At 38.2% G+C, this 20,056-nt stretch overlaps 1 protein-coding gene across 4 annotated transcripts in view; it reads right to left on the bottom strand.

Annotated features, from left to right (window-relative positions):
- The window catches only part of plod2 (procollagen-lysine, 2-oxoglutarate 5-dioxygenase 2), a 397,088-nt gene that overhangs the window by 50,773 nt on the left and 326,259 nt on the right, over window positions 1-20,056 (bottom strand). For all 4 annotated transcript variants that reach the window (XM_062020588.1, XM_062020587.1, XM_062020589.1 and 1 more), the window contains exons 3-4: window positions 11,711-11,847; window positions 5,787-5,950 (exon numbers count right to left, since the gene is read on the bottom strand). In XM_062020588.1, the coding sequence (XP_061876572.1) occupies window positions 5,787-5,950; window positions 11,711-11,847 (301 nt within the window). The remainder of the gene's footprint in view (window positions 1-5,786; window positions 5,951-11,710; window positions 11,848-20,056) is intronic.

Below are 20,056 nucleotides of genomic sequence, written 5' to 3'. Positions count from 1 at the left end.
ATTCCCCAACTCATATGGAAACGGGGTTTGTAAAATAGCTGTTTTCAGAAAACCTGGACTATACGATTTGAATGTCTGACTGCCCAGGAAAAAGCAGAGCTTGGGGGACAATACGTCTGTGCTATTAAAGTTGATCTAAGTGTATATTTCCAGGGCTATCTCCACGTCGTCTTGTCTGGAGGACCTTGACCACAGCAGCTGATTACAGGGTTAGGGCTGAGTCTCTGTGCACGGTTTCTTCCCATCATTTAGAAAAGCCTCAGGAACCGTAAACAAGTCGACACACAGACATGATGTAGTTAAACCAACACAAACGTGGATGAAGCTAAAAAAGAATTGTTGGGTTTTCTTTGCAAAGGTTTTGTTGTTTCTGATCCAAAACGCCGGCCTTAGAAAATGTAACAATGGCAGGGGATTCTGAGAAACCTCGGGGATTGTTCCTACACTGCAAAAACTTAAATCTAAGTAAGATGAAATATCTCAAATAAGGGTGATATTTGCTTATTTTCTGCCTGATAAGATAATTCTTCTCACTAAGCAGATTTTATGTGTTTTACTTGTTTTAAGTGTTTTGGTCCTAAATGATCTCAGTAAGATATTAAAGCTTGTAGCTGAGATTTGATGACCTATATTGAGTAAAACATGCTTGAAACTAGAATATCAACTGTTTCAAAGCTGTGTCATCAACACTCACAAGTAAAAAACTACTTTTTTAAAGTAATAATTTCTTATTTCAAGCATGAAATAAAAAAAATCATGACTTTGACACAATTGTGTCTCATAATTAAACCGACAGTTAATATTCAAAGATTTAACATGTGACATTTCAAACAATTTTGAACAGAAATAGTTCATGCACATTCAGATAAATTCTTCAAAATTACAATAAAAAAATATAAATATATATATATATATATATATATATATATATATATATATATATATATATATATATATATATATATATATATATATATATATATATATATATATATATATATATATATATGTATATATATATATATATATATATATATATATATATATATATATATATATATATATATATATATATATATATATATATATATATATATATATATATATATATATATATATATATATATATATTTATACTGTATATACATATATATACATATATTCCTTGCTCACTAATTGACTGAAAGAGCACGAATTTGGCGCGATGACGTCATGTTATCGATAGGAACATGCATTTTTAGACAATATGATTTGCTTGAGCGTTGCCTTTTTGCCTTTCCATTAAGAAAAATAATCTTGTTTTTAGTGTAAGTTTGCTGGTTTCAAGATATGTAATGCCGCATATCATTATTTCAAGATAATGGCACTAGCATTTACTTCATTTAAGAATATTTTTCAACATATTAAGCAAAAAGGTCTAATTTTTGTTTTGTTTTTTCTTGTTTTTGAACACAGACTTTTTGCAGTGTAGTTAAACCAACAAAAACGAGGATGAAGCCAAAACAGAATTGTTGGGTTTTCTTGCAAAGGTTTTGTTGTTTCTGATCCAAAACGCCGGCCTTAGAAAATGTAACAATGGCAGGGAATTCTGAGAAACGTCAGGGACTTTTCCTACAGTAGCGGAACATTTTCTTTTTACAGTCTTACTGCAAAGTTTATACGTGCAGATGTTTTGTGTTGGTATTTGATGGTTTTAAGACCCAATTTCAAAGATTCTTCTTCTGTTTTCACTGACATTCTTGTCGGTCCAGTCCAACAAACACAAATAAACACGAGCTATGTTTCCAAAGACACTGATTTGACTTTGGGTGACACTGTAGTGAGCATCCGCCGCTAAAAAGGAACACGCTCACTTTGCAAGCAGCCAAGGACGGATGCCTTAGGGAGGCCAAGACCAAGGCCACAGTCCGTGCCAGTGAAAGTTAAAAGCAGCCTCTGATCCGAGGCAAGGCTCCAGCTTGGGAGGTCGAGCCATGTTGATGACCACAGAGAAGGCGGTGATTATGTGTCCTAAATACCCAGAAGGATGCAGGCAGCCATTCCACTTGGACTACGCCGTGATCAATAGTTTCCCAAGACTAACGTTCTGCCTTCAGTTCTGTAATGTAAACTTGATGTCCGGTAATCTGATTTGAATCATTTCCATTGATAAAGTTGTTTTCACTAATCGTATACTTTCTGAAAAACATCACAGACGGGGGGTATCCAAACTTTTGTCTCACTCACTGGAAAATCAAAGCATGTCGGGGCCATTTTTGATATTTAAAATTTTTAAAACCAATACAATAAAACCTGTGGGCCCTCAAGCTTGGTCCTGCACTGCAAAAACTGAAATCTAAGTAAGATGTAATATCTCAAATAAGGGTGATATTTGCTTATTTTCTGTCTGATAAGATCATTCTTCTCACTAAGCAGATTTTATGTTTGAGTGCTGCCTTTCCATTAAGAAAAATAAACTAGTTTTTAGTATAAGTTTGCTGGTTTCAAGAAATGTAATGCCGAGCGCATATCATTATGTCAAGATAATGGCACTAGCATTTACTTCATTTAAGAATATTTTTCAACATATTGAGAAAAAAGGTCTCTTTTTTTTTTCTACCAAAAAAAGTGGACTTGTTATTAGTGAGAATATAAATATTTTAAGGTATTTTTAGGTTAATTGAGGTTAGCTAATTTTACTTACCGCATTTTCTTGTTCTATCGGCAGATAATTTTGCTTAGTTCAAGTAAAATACCCCTCATTTTTGTATTTTTTTTCTCTTTTTTTTGAACACTGACTTTTTGGAGTGTGGGGACCTGGGAAAAAAATCATATAGTATTATTAAATCTATAAATCAACTTCAGATCAGTCTTCAGTTCGGTTTTCATCATTGTTTATTTTTAAAGATAACCTTGTTTTTTATGATAACAACACAATATATGCAATATTTTCCACAAAAAATATTTTGGAATGGAACATTTCATAATTAGTTTAAGCCTTAATTATGTCAATAGTATATAACAGCATTAATTTTGATTAATATATATATTTTTTGCAATAAAACAAATCCCACTATAATTCTTGGGGATCCAAAAGGGGCTCACTCATAAAAAGTGTTTAAAATAAGTCTGACGTTATTTTTTAATAATTTATATTGCGATTTCTAAACCCTAAACCCTTGAAATATCCGCCAATTATAGTTGTTTGTTTTTATTTTTGTCATAGAAAACTTAGTTGTTATGGCAAACAAACAAAATGTGCAATATTTTCCCCCAAAAAAATATTTCGAAATGGAATGTTTGATAAGTATTTTAAGCCTTAAATATGTCAATAGTTCATAACAGCATTTATTTTGATTCATATTTTTTTGTGCAAGAAAACAAACCCCACTATAATTCTAAGGGATCCAAAAGGGGCCCCACTCATAAAAGTGTTAAAAATGAGTCGGACATTATTGTTTAATCATTTTAATTTCAACGCCTAAACTTTTATATCAATTTCAGATCCATCCACCAATTAGTTGTTGTTTTTCTATTTTATTTAAATTTTTTGTCATAGAAATATTAGATTATATGGCAAACACACAAAATATGCAATATTTTCCCCCAAAATAGCATTTAACTTCAGTATGTCAATAAAATTAACATTGATTTTGATTCATTATTATTTTATCGAGCATTGACATGGCATGGCAGCTTATTAGAACATTGCAACTTTTTTTCTGGGTACCCAATCCAAAGAGGTTCATTAGGTCTTCAAATAATTGTTATTCTGTGTGTTTATTTCAGTACGTGACGGTTTTGGCTACCACTGTTGTGTTCTGGTTACATTTCACCTGTTTTCTCTTCTTCTCCACTTCTGTATGGTTTTTTTTGTACTGGCCAATAAGAACACTGCAAAAAGTCAGTGTTCAAAAACAAGGAAAAAAAACATACAAAAATGAGGGGTATTTTACTTGAACTAAGCAAAATTATCTGCCAATAGAACAAGAACATTTGGCTTGTCAAGATTTTCCAAAACAAGTAAAATTAGCTAACCTCAATGAACCCCAAAAATACCTTAAAATAAGTATATTCTCACTAATAACAAGTGCACTTTTCTTGATAGCAAAAACAAATATGAGACCTTTTTTCTCAATATGTTGAAAAATATTCTTAAATGAAGTAAATGCTAGTGCCGTTATCTTGACATAATTATTTGCGCGCGGCATTACATTTCTTGAAACCAGCAAACTTACACTAAAAACTAGTTTATTGTTCTTAATGGAAAGGCAAAAAGGCAACGCTCAGGCAAATCATATTGTTTAAAAATGCATTTTCCCATCGATAACATGACATCATCGCGCCAAGTGCGTGCTCTTTCAGTCAATTAGTGAGCAAGGAATATAGTATATATATATATATATATATATATATATATATATATATATATATATATATATATATATATATATATATATATATATATATATATATATATATATATGTATATATATACACTACCGTTCAAAAGTTTGGGGTCACATTGAAATGTCCTTATTTTTGAAGGAAAAGCACTGTACTTTTCAATGAAGATAACTTTAAACTAGTCTTAACTTTAAAGAAATACACTCTATACATTGCTAATGTGGTAAATGACTATTCTAGCTGCAAATGTCTGCTTTTTGGTGCAATATCTACATAGGTGTATAGAGGCCCATTTCCAGCAACTATCACTCCAGTGTTCTAATGGTACAATGTGTTTGCTCATTGGCTCAGAAGGCTAATTGATGATTAGAAAACCCTTGTGCAATCATGTTCACACATCTGAAAACAGTTTAGCTCGTTACAGAAGCTACAAAACTGACCTTCCTTTGAGCAGATTGAGTTTCTGGAGCATCACATTTGTGGGGTCAATTAAACGTTCAAAATGGCCAGAAAAAGAGAACTTTCATTTGAAACTCGACAGTCTATTCTTGTTCTTAGAAATGAAGGCTATTCCACAAAATTGTTTGGGTGACCCCAAACTTTTGAACGGTAGTGTATATATATATATATATATATATATATATATATATATATATATATATATATATATATATATATATATACAGCCCGGCCCCAGGCCAATTTTTTTTTTATTGGAATTTTGAAGAATTTATCTGAATGTGCATGAATTATGAGACACAATTGTGTCAAAGTCATGTTTTTTCATTTTATGCTTGAAATAAGAAATTATTACTTTGAAAAAGCAGTTTTATGCGTGTGAATGTTGGTGACACAGCTTTGCAACACTTGATATTCTAGTTTCAAGCATGTTTTACTCAATATAGGTCATCAAATCTCAGCTACAAGCTGCAATATCTTACTGAGACCATTTAGGACCAAAACCCTTAAAACAAGTAAAACACTCTAACATAAAATCTGCTTAGTGAGAAGAATGATCTTATTAGACAGAAAATAAGCAAATATCACCCTTATTTGAGATATTTAATCTTCCTTAGATTTCAGTTTTTGCAGTGAAATTAGCTGCGGGCCGCAGATAGCCAAGTGCCCCTTTTTGGACACCCCTGTCGTAGCCACTCAGTTTACATTGTAAATGTGTGTTCATGTAAAAGTCCGCCGGCCTTCCTTTTCATTATCTAAGCGCTATGGCATTTATTATTTTACGTGTGGCTTCCCAAAATGTGGCGAGCCACTGCGGGGTTTTGCTTGATCGAGTCAAGAACGCACAACATTCCGGGAGCCATCGGGAGCCTCCCGTCTGTGTGGTCAACAAAAAGATTGAACAAGACATTCCTTGCATGCTTGGAAGGTTTGGAACCCACCTCCTGAGTTGAGGTAGCGCTTGCCACTGCGAACCGAGGGATACTTGTCAGCCAGCCTCTTATCTGGCCAGACCAAGCCCTCTGCAGCAAAAATGACTTTGTGGTTGGCTTGCTGGAACTTCCTGAGAATCTCCTCTGGTCCCCCGGCGAAGATAAGATCATAGCTAGAAGGGGAGGGTGAAGGATGAAATGCAACAGAGATTTATTTCACCCTTTACGGTCAGTTACTCACTTGTTAGCCTCTATTTGCCCCAAGTAGACACTAATCTTTTCTCAAACAGAGGGCGGTCTTTACGAGCAAGCAACATTCTTTTAACGCCCTGTGTGGGTCTTGTTGTGTCAGCGCTTACAATCTTGTGACGGACCGAGGGACTAGTCCGTGTACATGGTTCATGCTACGACTCGCATGCTATTCCAGACGTCAGAGCTCCAAAGGTTTCTGGTGACAACACCGATTTATATGACTCCGTTTCACTCAGAATGCAAGGAAACGACATTGTATGCACCCAGAAGAAGTACTAGTTTATAAATAAAGGGTATTTATCTCCAAAATTCCATTCAAAATGTTAAACTTCCATAGATGATAGATTCAGGGCCCACAACTTAAAAAATGTAGTTGTTTATTTGTACATAATTTGGGCTTCCAGCTCACAAAACCCCCCGAACACCGGATTTTAAAAAATGAGAATACTGTGAAGAAATGGGATGAGATGAGAAATCCAAGTCTGAGTCCATGGTTTTGGGTGGAGTGCCGTCTCCGGGTTGGGGAAGAGATCTTGCCCCAAGTGGAGGAGTTCAAGTACCTCAGGGTCTTGTTCACGAGTGAGGGTGGAGTGGATCGTGAGATCGACAGGCATATCTGGGTGGCGTCTTCAGTAATGCGGACACTGTATCGATCCGTTGTGGTAAAGAAGGAGCTGAGGCGGAAGGCAAAGCTCTCGATTTACCACCAAAACAAGATTTCAAAAAATGAAAATACCAGGAAGAAATCCCCATTTACTTCTCAGTTTTTGCAGAAAAAAACAGGAATTAGGATGGTATCAAATCAATCGATATATGGTCTGAATGTGGTGTTTCTATCTGGATGTCTGCCAGATTGACAAATCTTCTCTGTTTGATAACCAGCAGAAGCCCACGGTCAGCTCTGCACCTGCCACGTTTTGCCCTTCCACCAGACTTTCCATTGATATGCTTGGACACAGCACTCTGTGAACAGCCAGTCTCCTTAGCTATGAACTTTTGTGGCTTACGTCCTATGGAGGGTATCAATAATGGTCTTCTGGCCAGTTGTCAAGTCTGCAGTCTTCCCCATACTCATCCTAACTGAGACAGTTGAACCAAAGTCAAGCAATTTCATGACAACCTGTGCAGGTGCTTTGAGTTTAGTCGATGACTAGTGTGTGACACTCAGTTTAAAACATTCATGCCCTGGAAAATGTGGGCTGATTTCTTCACAGTCCATCCATCCGCTTATCCGAGGTCGGGTCGCGAGGGCAGCAGCCTACGCAAATAAGCCCAGACTTCCCTCCCTCCAGCTACTTCGTCCAGCTCCTCCCGGGGGATCCCGAGGCATTCCCAGGCCAGCCGGGAGACATAGTCTTCCCAACATGTCCTGGGTCTTCCCCGTAGCCTCAGTGCCCTAAACACCTCCCCAGGGAGGCGTCCGGGTGGCATCCTGACCAGATGCCCGAACCACCTCATCAGGCTCCTCTCTTCTCACTCTATCTCTAAGGGAGAGCCCCTGACACCCGATGGTGGGAGCTCATTTTGACCGCTTGTACCCGTGCTCTTGTCCTTTCGGTCATAACCCAAAGCTCATGACCACAGGTGAGGGTGGAAACGTAGATCGACCGGTAAATTGAGAGCTTTGCCTTCCGGCTCAGCTCCTTCTTCACCACAACGGATCGATACAGGGTCAGCATTACCGAAGACGCCGCACCGATCCGCCTGTCGATCTCACGATCCAGTCTTCCCTCACTCGTGAACAAGACTCCGAGGTACTTGAACTCCTCCACTTGGGGCAGGGTCTCCTCCCAGACCTGGAGATGGCACTCCGCCCTTTTCCGGGCGAGAACCACAGATCAATACAGCGTCCGCATTACTGAAGACGCGGCACCGATCCGCCTGCCCACTCCTCCCTCACTCGTGAACAAGACTCCGAGGTACTTAAACTCCTCCACTTGGGGCAAGACCTCTTCCCCAACCCGTAGACGGCCCTCCACCCTTTTCCGGGTGGGAACCATAGACTCGGACTTGGACTTATCATCTCATCCCATTTCTTCACAGTATTCTAATTTTGTGAAATCCTGTTTTAGTGGGTTTTGTGAGCTGGAAGACCAAATTATGTCCTATTTGCCAACCTTGAGACCTCCGAATTCGGGAGATTGGGTGGGGGGGAAGGGAGAAATTCGGGAGAATGGTTGTCCCGGGAGATTTTCGGGAGAGGCACTGAAATTCGGGAGTCTCCTGGAAAATTCGGGAGGGTTGGCAAGTGTGAATTATGTACGAATAAGCAAGTCAATCGTTAAAGTTGTGGGCCCGGGATCTATAATTTATGGAAGTTTAAAGGCCTACTGAAACCCACTACTACCGACCACGCAGTCTGATAGTTTATATATCAATGATGAAATCTTAACATTGCAACACATGCCAATACGGCCGGGTTAACTTATAAAGTGACGTTTTAAATTTCCCGGCAAACTTCCGGCTAAAAACGTTTCGATATGATGACGTATGCGCGTGACGTCAACAGTGGAAGCGGAAGTATTCGGAGCCCATTGAATCCAATACAAAAAGCTCTGTTTTCATCTCAAAATTCCACAGTATTCTGGACATCTGTGTTGGTGAATCTTTTGCAATTTGTTTAATGAACAATGGAGACTGCAAAGAAGAAAGTTGTAGGTGGGATCGGTGTATTAGCGGCTGGCTGTAGCAACACAACCAGGAGGAATTACTTGGATAGCAGACGCGCTAGCTGACGCTAGCCGCCGACCGCACGGATGATCGGGTGAAGTCCTTCGTCCTTCCGTCGATCGCTGGAACGCAGGTGAGCACGGGTGTTGATGAGCAGATGAGGGCTGGCTGGCGTAGGTGGAGCGCTAATGTTTTTTATCATAGCTCTGTGAGGTCCCGTTGCTAAGTTAGCTTCAATGACGTCGTTAGCAATAGCATTGTTAATCTTCGCCAAGCTGGAAATTATTAACCGTGTATTTACATGTCCACGGTTTAATAGTATTGTTGATCTTCTGTCTATCCTTCCAGTCAGAGGTTCATTTATTTTGTTTCTATCTGCATTTGAGCCCGATGCTATCACGTTAGCTCAGTAGCTAAAGTGTTTCGTCGATGTATTGTCGTGGGGATAAAAGTCACTGTGAATGTCCATTTCGCGTTCTCGACTCTCATTTTCAAGAGGATATAGTATCCGAGGTGGTTTAAAATACAAATCCGTGATCCACAATAGAAAAAGGAGAGAGTGTGGAATCCAATGAGCCAGCTTGTACCTAAGTTACGGTCAGAGCGAAAAAAGATACGTCCATCACTGCCTCTCTAGTCCTTCACTCTCACGTTCCTCATCCACGAATCTTTCATCCTGGCTCTAATTAATGGGGTAATCGTCGCTTTCTCGGTCCGAATCTCTCTCGCTGCTGGTGTAAACAATGGGGAAATGTGAGCAACCTTTCCTCCGGTGTCGTCACGCTACTTCCGGTAGGGGCAAGGCTCTTTTTTATCAGAGACCAAAAGTTGCGAACGTTATCGTCGTTGTTCTATACTAAATCCTTTCAGCAAAAATATGGCAATATCGCGAAATGATCAAGTATGACACATAGAATGGATCTGCTATCCCCGTTTAAATAAAAATATATAATTTCAGTAGGCCTTTAAAGTTTTGAATAGAATTATGGAAATGCATACGCTTTTCCACGGTAAATCTTTGGAGAGGGTCTGTGCATCTGGCTGACACGTGTTCACACAAGTTAGCTGCCCTTCATAAATCATAACTTCTTCTACTGCTCTATAGAAAGACTTGCGTTTATTTCCAACGTGAATGGCATTTATCTGAGGGTTTGTTTTTTTCCACAGAGAGAACCCGTGCGTAGCATTTGAATGATCTTTGGTATTAATAGTTTTTCAGAAACTACAGCCTCAGGGGCAAGATGTCAGGGGGGGGGGGGGGGGGGGGGTGGTTGCTCTGAGCAAATTCTGCTGCTTTAATGAGCTGTTTAACTGCAAATGAACTGCAAGCACACCTGAGTGAACTCAATTCTCTCGATTGTTTGATTCATCTAATGACCCGGGGCAAAGAAATGCCACGTTTATTTACAGTAAGACCGTGATAACGCTAAATATGTCTCTGCTGGATCACACGTCTTTATTGGAGTGGTCTGGGGCACAGGTGCGCCGCAGTCAGTTCCCCTGGAAGAGGCTCTAATTGCCTGGTTCCAAGGTGAGACGCCTCTTCGCAGACACGCTTTGTTACCTCATTATCGCTTTCTGCTCCGACGGCCATTTTCGGCCGACAAAGCTCTTATTATTCCGAACCGCGTTCAGCCTGTAAAACTTTCTCTGGGCTCTGTAAACTCGTCAGTCTCCAGCAGAGAAGCTCTCGTAATAACACCTTTGCAGGGATGATTGCGGGTTTTTTTTTTAAAGATGTGCAGAGACACCCTTCACGTTCATTCTTCACGGTAATTACTGGTGTCGCTGGGATTTTTAAATCATGAACTGAGCGTGGGTGTTTTTTTTTTTCTACAAAAGCCAAAAGCAGTGAAGCGGGCACGTTGTGTAAATGGTAAATAAAAAGAGAATACAATGATTTGCAAATCATTTTTAACTTATATTCAATTGAATATACTGCAAAGACAATATATTTCATGCATACACTGCAAATAATCATGAACTTAGAATTAAATGGCAGCAACACATTGCAAAAAAGGCATTTTTACCAGTGTGTTACATGGCCTTTCCTTTTAAGACACATTTTTGAAGTGGAATTCTTTCCCATTCTTGCTTGATGTACAGCTTAAGTTGTTCAACAGTCTCCCTTCTCATATTTTAGCCTTCATATTGCACCACTGGACTACAGGCAGGCCAGTCTAGTACCCGCACTCTTTTACTATGAAGCCACGTTGATGTAACACGTGGCTTGGCATTGCCTCGCTGAAATAAGCAGGGGCGTCCATGATGCTTGGATGGCAACATATGTTGCTCCAAAACCTGTATGTACCTTTCAGCATTAATGGTGCCTTCACAGATGTGTAAGTTACCCATGTCTTGGGCACTAATACACCCCCATACCATCACACATGCTGCCTTTTACACTTTGCGCCTAGAACAATCCGGATGGTTCTTTTCCTCTTTGGTCCAGAAGGACACGACATCCACATTTTCCAAAAATAATTTGAAATGTGTACTCGTCAGACCACAGAACACTTTTCCACTTTGCATCAGTCCATCTTAGATGAGCTCGGGCCCCAGCGAAGCGTTTCTGGGTGTTGTTGATAAATGGCTTTGGCTTTTGCATGGTAGAGTTTTAACTTGCACTCACAGATGTAGTGACCAACTTGAGTTACTGACAGTGGTTTTCTGAAGTGTTCCTGAGCCCATGCGGTGATATCCTTTACACATTGATGTCGCTTTTTGATGCGGTACCGCCTGAGGGATCGAAGGTAACGGGCTTAGCTGAATACGTGCAGTGATTTCTGCAGATTATCTGAACCTTTTGATGATATTACGGAGCGTAGATGGTGAAATCCCTAAATTCCTTGCAATAGCTGGTTGAGAAATGTTGTCTATTCAATTGAATATAAGTGGAAAAGGATTTGCAAATCATTGTATTCTCTTTTTGTTTACCATTTACACAACGTGACAACTTCACTGCTTTTTGGGGTATGTAAAGCAACAGCTGTTGGAAAAATGCTACGTACCTATCCACGAAGAGGACCACCAGATCTTCCTGCTCCGCTAAGCCTTCCATGGCCTCCTTCAGTAGTCTGACTTTTTGTCCTCCACCTATAGATCGTCCAACGTCACCACCCTTCCACGCCTCTCCCAATCCCAACACCTGTCAAACAACACAGAGGACAACGCAGAATATTAGCCTTTTTTAAAACATTAAAAAAATCTGCATCTGGAGGAGATATGTTTAGGTCAATGGTGGCATTATAAATACAAATAAATGTTCATTGTTTGATCGTAAAATGTTAAAATGAGCTGATTATGATAACTGTGCTGTCCAAAACCTTGTTTTGAGATTGCTAGCTATGGTAACTACAAGGTAACTTTTTTCCATGAATGTATTATGCTGCACTGTACAAAGTGTTTGCACTGTAAGTATTGTGCTCATTACACACCAGCTTCTTGATCATAACAACAATCATAGTTTACCAATTTTGGAGTTTTTAGAAATTTTGCGGCCTGTAAATTTAAGAAGAAAATGTATTTTTCCATATAATCTGCAATAATAATAATTACAATAATATATTTTATTTGTAAAAAAAGCAGCACTTGACATTGAGTAAACAACCTCAAAGTGTTACAGTGTATTAAAAAATAAATAAATAAAAAGATAATAAAAAAAATATTACAAATTAAAACTAAAACAGCCAAATAGCTAGAGCAGTGGTTCTTAACCTTGTTGGAGGTACCGAACCCCACCAGTTTTTTATGCGCATTCACCGAACCTTTCTTTAGTGAAAAAAAAAATACAACATTTTTCAAATTCAAGACAAAGTTATATGTTTTTGGTAACATTTTAGTATGGGGAACATATTGTAAGTAACAAGGAAAAGTAGAGTTATTTTGTTAGGGTTAGAGTTAGAGGGTTAAGGCCAGGGTTAGAGGGTTAGGGTTATAATAAGGCCATGCCGTTAAAGCATTAATAAGTACTTAATAATGACTAGCTAAGAGCCAATATGTTACTAATTTGCATGTTAAAAAAAAATACAACATTTTTCAAATTCAAGACAAAGTTATATGTTTTTGGTTACATTTTAGTATGGGGAACATATTCTAAGTAACACAGACTTAATTTAGAGTTATTTGGTTAGGGTTAGGGTTAGAGGGTTAGGGCCAGGGTTAGAGGGTTAGGGTTATAATAAGGCCATGCCGTTAAAGAATTAAAAAGTACTTAATAATGACTAGTTAAGAGCCAATATGTTACTAATTTGCATGTTAAAAAAAAATACAACATTTTTGAAATTCAAGACAAAGTTATATGTTTTTGGTTACATTTTAGTATGGGGAACATATTCTAAGTAACACAGACTTAATTTAGAGTTATTTGGTTAGGGTAAGGGTTAGAGGGTTAGGGCCAGGGTTAGAGGGTTAGGGTTATAATAAGGCCATGTCGTTAAAGCATTAATAAGTACTTAATAATGACTAGCTAAGAGCCAATATGTTACTAATTTGCATGTTAAAAAAAAATACAAAATTTTTCAAATTCAAGACTATGTTATATGTTTTTGGTAACATTTTAGTATGGGGAACATATTCTAAGTAACACAGACTTCATTTAGAGTTATTTGGTTAGGGTAAGGGTTAGAGGGTTAGGGTTATAATAAGGCCATGCCGTTAAAAAATTAATAAGTACTTAGTAATGACTAGTTAAGAGCCAATATGTTACTAATTTGCATGTTAAAAAAAAATACAACATTTTTCAAATTCAAGACAAAGTTATATGTTTTTGGTAACATTTTAGTATGGGGAACATATTCTAAATAACACAGACTTAATTTAGAGTTATTTGGTTAGGGTTAGGGTTAGAGGGTTAGGGCCAGGGTTAGAGGGTTAGGGTTATAATAAGGCCATGCCGTAAAAGCATTAATAAGTACTTAATAATGACTAGTTAAGAGCCAATATGTTACTAATTTGCATGTTAAAAAAAAATACACAATTTTTCAAATTCAAGACAAAGTTATATGTTTTTGGTAAGATTTTAGTATGGGGAACATATTCTAAGTAACACAGACTTAATTTACAGTTATTTGGTTAGGGTTAGAGGGTTAGGGCCAGGGTTAGAGGGTTAGGGTTATAATAAGGCCATGCCGTAAAAGCATTAATAAGTACTTAATAATGACTAGTTAAGAGCCAATATGTTACTAATTTGCATGTTAAAAAAAAATACAAAATTTTTCAAATTCAAGACAAAGTTATATGTTTTTGGTAAGATTTTAGTATGGGGAACATATTCTAAGTAACACAGACTTAATTTAGAGTTATTTGGTTAGGGTTAGAGGGTTAGGGCCAGGGTTAGAGGGTTAGGGTTATAATAAGGCCATGCCGTTAAAGCATTAATAAGTACTTAATAATGACTAGTTAAGAGCCAATATGTTACTAATTTGCATGTTAAAAAAAAATAAAACATTTTTCAAATTCAAGACAAAGGTATATGTTTTTGGTAACATTTTAATATGGGGAACATATTCTAAATAACACAGACTTAATTTAGAGTTATTTGGTTAGGGTTAGGGTTAGAGGGTTAGGGCCAGGGTTAGAGGGTTAGGGTTATAATAAGGCCATGCTGTTAAAGCATTAATAAGTACTTAATAATGACTAGCTAAGAGCCAATATGTTACTAATTTGCATGTTAAAAAAAAAAAAAAAAAAATTCAAATTCAAGACAAAGTTATATGTTTTTGGTTAAATTTTAGTATGGGGAACATATTCTAAATAACACAGACTTAATTTAGAGTTATTTGGTTAGGGTTATGGTTAGAGGGTTAGGGCCAGGGTTAGAGGGTTAGGGTTATAATAAGGCCATGTCGTTAAAGCATTAATAAGTACTTAATAATGACTAGTTAAGAGCCAATATGTTACTAATTTGCATGTTAATAAGCAACTAATTAATGGTGAATATGTTCCCCATACTTAAGTGTTACCATGTTTTATTACTGGTGCACAAAATGAACCGTGCATGAACATCACCTCGTTCAAACAACAAAACCAACACAGTGCATAAACTCACAACAAATTACACACCTGCAAATCAGTCTGACTTCTGCTGTTGCCGTATCCGTAATACGCCCGATAGGGAGAAGTTTTTATTTACACGATGAGTTGGGTGTGTCTTGACCCCTGAGCCCGACTAAGGTTCGATCAAACCCAGGTTAAGAACCACTGAGCTAGAACTAGTATGCATATATCTAAAAAAAAAGGCTTTTTTTTTTTTTTAAAAAAGAAGGGTTTTTAAGCCTTTTTTAAAAGCATCCACAGTCTGTGGTGCCCTCAGGTGGTCAGGGAGAGCGTTCCACAGACTGGGAGCGGCGGAGCAGAATACGTTGTGAAATTATACGTTTGCACAGAAATATTGTGTCAATGTTTATTTGCATGGCTTAGTTATTTGCAAACGGTGCCAGTAAAACGTCGGATCAAGCAATTTTGAATCGAGACTCGTTTTGAATCGGGAACCGGATTCCGAACCATATGGCCCTAGCATATTTGCTTACCGTTGTTTACGTAAGTGAGTTGAAAAATAAAGCGCCCATAAAAAGGATTACAACACTCCCAAATATTATTACACTACCGTTCAAAAGTTTGGGGTCACATTGAAATGTCCTTATTTTGAATGAAGATAACTTTAAACTAGTCTTAACTTGAAAGAAATACACTCTATACATTGCTAATGTGGTAAATGACTATTCTAGCTGCAAATGTCTGCTTTTTGGTGCAATATCTACATAGGTGTATAGAGGCCCATTTCCAGCAACTATCACTCCGGTGTTCTAATTAGAGATGTCCGATAATATCGGTCTGCCAATATTATCGGCCGATAAATGCGTTAAAATGTAATATCGGAAATTATCGGTAGCGTTTTTTTTTTTTTATCAGTATCGGTTTTTTTTTAATTATTTTTTATTTTTTATTTTATTTTTTTAATTGAATCCACATAAAAAACACAAGATACACTTACAATTAGTGCACCAACCCAAAAAACCTCCCTCCCCCATTTACACTCATTCACACAAAAGGGTTGTTTCTTTCTGTTATTAATATTCTGCTTCCTACATTATATATCAATATATATCAATACAGTCTGCAAGGGATACAGTCCGTAAGCACACATGATTGTGCGTGCTGCTGCTCCACTAATAATACTAACCTTTAACAGTTAATTTTACAAATGTTCATTAATTACTAGTTTCTATGTAACTGTTTTTATATTGTTGTACTTTCTTTTTTATTCCAGAAAATGTTTTTAATTTATTTATCTTATTTTTTTTTATTCATTTTTTTAAAAAGTACCTTATCTTCACCATACCTGGTTGTCCAAATTAGGCATAATAATGTGTTAATTCCACGACTGTATATATCGGTTGATATCGGTATCAGTTGATATCGGTATCGGCAATTAAAGAGTTGGACAATATCGGCATATCGGATATCGGCAAAAAGCCATTATCGGACATCCTTAGTTCTAATGGTACAATGTGTTTGCTCATTGGCTCAGAAGGCTAATTGATGATTAGAAAACCCTTGTGCAATCATGTTCACACATCTGAAAACAGTTTAGCTCGTTACAGAAGCTACAAAACTGACCTTTCTTTGAGCAGATTGAGTTTCTGGAGCATCACATTTGTGGGCTCAAAATGGCCAGAAAAGGAGAACTTTCATCTGAAACTCGACAGTCTATTCTTGTTCTTAGAAATGAAGGCTATTCCACAAAATTATTTGGGTGACCCCCAAACTTTTGAACGGTAGTGTATATACTGTATATATTCATACATGCATTATATTACTTTCGTTACTTTCACGTATAAAAAAAAACCCTGCGTTTTTAAGACGTGGCGGCTTTTATTTTGCCATGTTCTAGTAGTAGTAGTAGTAGCATCTTCCTTGTTCATGTACGAAATCTAGTCATCTTCCTTTTGTTTTCACCGAATCGAACTGTGCATGCCTGTGTCGTGATTGATTGATTGATTGATTGAAACTTGTATTAGTAGGTTGCACAGTGCAGTACATATTCCGTACAATTGACCACTAAATGGTAACACCCCAATAAGTTCTTCAACTTGTTTAAGTCGGGGTCCACTTAAATTGATTCATGATACAGATACATACTATCATCATAATGCAGTCATCACACAAGATAAACATCAGAGTATATACATTGAATTATTTACATTATTTACAATCCGGGGTGTGGAGGGGGTGGGGGGGGGGTTAGGTTTGGTTGATATCAACACTTCAGTCATCAACAACTGTATCATCAGAGAAATGGACATTGGAACAGTGTAGGTCTGACTTGGTAGGATATGTACAGCAAGTAGAGATCAGAGAGTATAAGAATAAGTATCTACATTTGATTATTTACATTTGAAGGAGGATAGGGATGCCCATTCTTTTACACCTGTTGGGAGTGCATTCCATATTGATGTGGCATAGAAAGAGAATGAGTTAAGACCTTTGTTAGATCGGAATCTGGGTTTAACCTGGTTAGTGGACACGTCAAGGCCACCTTGGGGCCACATTGGGGCCACTTTGGGGCCACTTTGGGGCCTGTGCAGGTTTATACTGGAGTCTAATTAAAGGCCTACTGAAAGCCACAACTATCGACCACGCAGTCCAGGGCCGGCCCGTGGCATAGGCCGTATAGGCGAATGCTAAGGGCGCCGTCCATCGGGGGGCGCCACGCCAGTGCCACAAATGTTGGAGAAAAAAAAAAAAGTTGGTACTATTATTTCTAAATACAAAAAAATAATCCCACGTTAATTAAAATGCAAAGTAAAACCTATTTAATGTAAATATTATTTGTTACAACATTACGCCGCCCCCCTCCCCCGGCACGGTGCGCCCCCTCCCTTCCCGTATCATGACTCTTTATGGACGTCACTGCATCAAAAAATAAACACAAGATGTCAAAAGGGCCAAAACTGTCAGGGGCCCAGGGAAGAAAAAATAGAAAAGAAGAGGAGGAGAAACGAGAAAAATACAGAAGTAGCAGGTAGGTAACGTTAGCCTACATGAAATGATTTGTCTGTTACAGAATGTGATAGTAACCTGGCTTTTTAGCATTAAGCTAATGTTACATGATTCGGCAATTGCTAATCAGTTAGTTCTGTTTTAACGTCGGGTTAATATTGTGGAGGGGGCTAAATTGTTATGGAAAATAATAATGTAACGTTAGGTAATTACAGTACTCCCACCTTACATTCCTCAGGGACATTTGCATTAGATCTTTTAAGCAGGTGTTTTCTGTTTACATTGTTATTGCCTTCTGGTTAGCTAATGTTTGCCCTGCAGGTAATAGTCACTTTTCCACCCCTTTATATATTAGGTATAGTTGTAAGCCTAGTTGTTAAAGTGCACATCATTAATGTTAATTAAGCAATATCACATGAGAGGGAATGCTGTTTTTTAATTTGAGCACTGCTGTGATTCGGTTAAAGATAATCATAACATAACATTCTCATATAATATGTTAATTTGCTTTCTTTAAGTAAAAAAAAAGGTCAAAGACAAAGCTATTCGGTTTCTTGTGAGTATATACACTTCACTGCCGATGTGGGGGGGGGGCGCCACCTAAAATCTTGCCTAGAGCGCCAGATTGGTTAGGGCCAGGCCTGACGCAGTCTGATAGTTTATATATCAATGATGAAATATTAACATTGCAACACATGCCAATACGGCTGGGTTAACTTATAAAGTGACATTTTAAATTCCCCGCTAAACTTCCGGTTGAAAACGTCTATGTATGATGACGTATGCGCGTGACGTCAATCGTTGAAACGGAAGTATTGGTACCCCATTGAATCCAATACAAAAAAGCTCTGTTTTCATCTCAAAATTCCACAGTATTCTGGACATCTGTGTTGGTGAATCTTTTGCAATTCGTTTAATGAACAATGGAGACTGCAAAGAAGAAAGTTGTAGGTGGGATCGGTGTATTAGCGGCTGGCTGCAGCAACACAACCAGGAGGACTTTGACTTGGATAGCAGACGCGCTAGCCGACGCTAGCCGCCGACCGCACGGATGATCGGGTGAAGTCCTTCGTCATTCCGTCGATCACTGGAACGCAGGTGAGCACGGGTGTTGATGAGCAGATGAGGGCTGGCTGGCGTAGGTGGAGCGCTAATGTTTTTGTCATAGCTCTGTGAGGTCCCGTTGCTAAGTTAGCTTCAATGGCGTCGTTAGCAACAGCATTTTTAAGCTTCGCCAAGCTGGAAATTATTAATTGTATTTACATGTCCATGGTTTAATAGTATTGTTGATCTTCTGTCTATCCTTCCAGTCAGGGGTTTATTTATTTTGTTTCCATCTGCATTTGAGCCCGATGCTATCACGTTAGCTCCGTAGCTAAAGAGCTTCGCCGATGTATTGTCGTGGAGATAAAAGTCACTGTGAATGTCCATTTTGCGTTCTCGACTCTCATTTTCAAGAGGATATAGTATCCCAGGTGGTTTAAAATACAAATCCGTGATCCACAATAGAAAAAGGAGAAAGTGTGGAATCCAATGAGCCAGCTTGTACCTAAGTTACGGTCAGAGCGAAAAAAGATACGTCCTGCGCTGCATTCTAGTCCTTCACTCCTACGTTCCTCATCCACAAATCTTTCATCCTGGCTCAAATTAATGGGGTAATCGTCGCTTTCTCGGTCCGAATCGCTCTCGCTGTATTGTAAACAATGGGGAAATGTGAGCAGCCTTTCAACCTGTGACGTCACGCTACTTCCGGTACAGGCAAGGCTTTTTTTTTTATCAGCGACCAAAAGTTGCGAACTTTATCGTCGTTGTTCCCTACTAAATCCTTTCAGCAAAAATATGGCAATATCGCGATATTTTATTATATATTGCCACATTTTTGCTGAAAGGATTTAGTATAGAACAACGTCGATAAAGTTCGCAACTTTTGGTCTCTGATAAAAAAAAAACCTTGCCCCTACCGGAAGTAGCGTGACGTTGTCAGTTGTTCACTCCCTCATATTTTCCTATTGTTTTCAACGCAGCTAGAGCGATTCGGACGATTACCCCATTAATTTGAGCGAGGATGAAAGATTCGTGGACGAGGAACGTTAGAGTGACGGACTAGAATGCAGTGAAATACATATTTTTTTTCGCTCTGACCGTAACTTAGGTACAAGCTGACTCATTGGATTCCACACTTTCTCCTTTTTCTATTGTGGATCACGGATTTGTATTTCAAACCACCTGGGATACTATATCCTCTTGAAAATGAGAGTCGAGAACGCGAAATGGACATTCAGTGCCTTTTATCTCCACGACAATACATCGGCGAAATGCTTTAGCTACGAGCTAACGTGATAGCATCGTGCTTT

Source organism: Entelurus aequoreus, linkage group LG15 (genome assembly GCF_033978785.1).
Source record: "Entelurus aequoreus isolate RoL-2023_Sb linkage group LG15, RoL_Eaeq_v1.1, whole genome shotgun sequence".
Taxonomy (NCBI): domain Eukaryota; kingdom Metazoa; phylum Chordata; class Actinopteri; order Syngnathiformes; family Syngnathidae; genus Entelurus; species Entelurus aequoreus.
The sequence above is the reverse complement of the archived record's forward strand: the minus strand, read 5'-3'. Positions and strand labels throughout refer to the sequence as shown.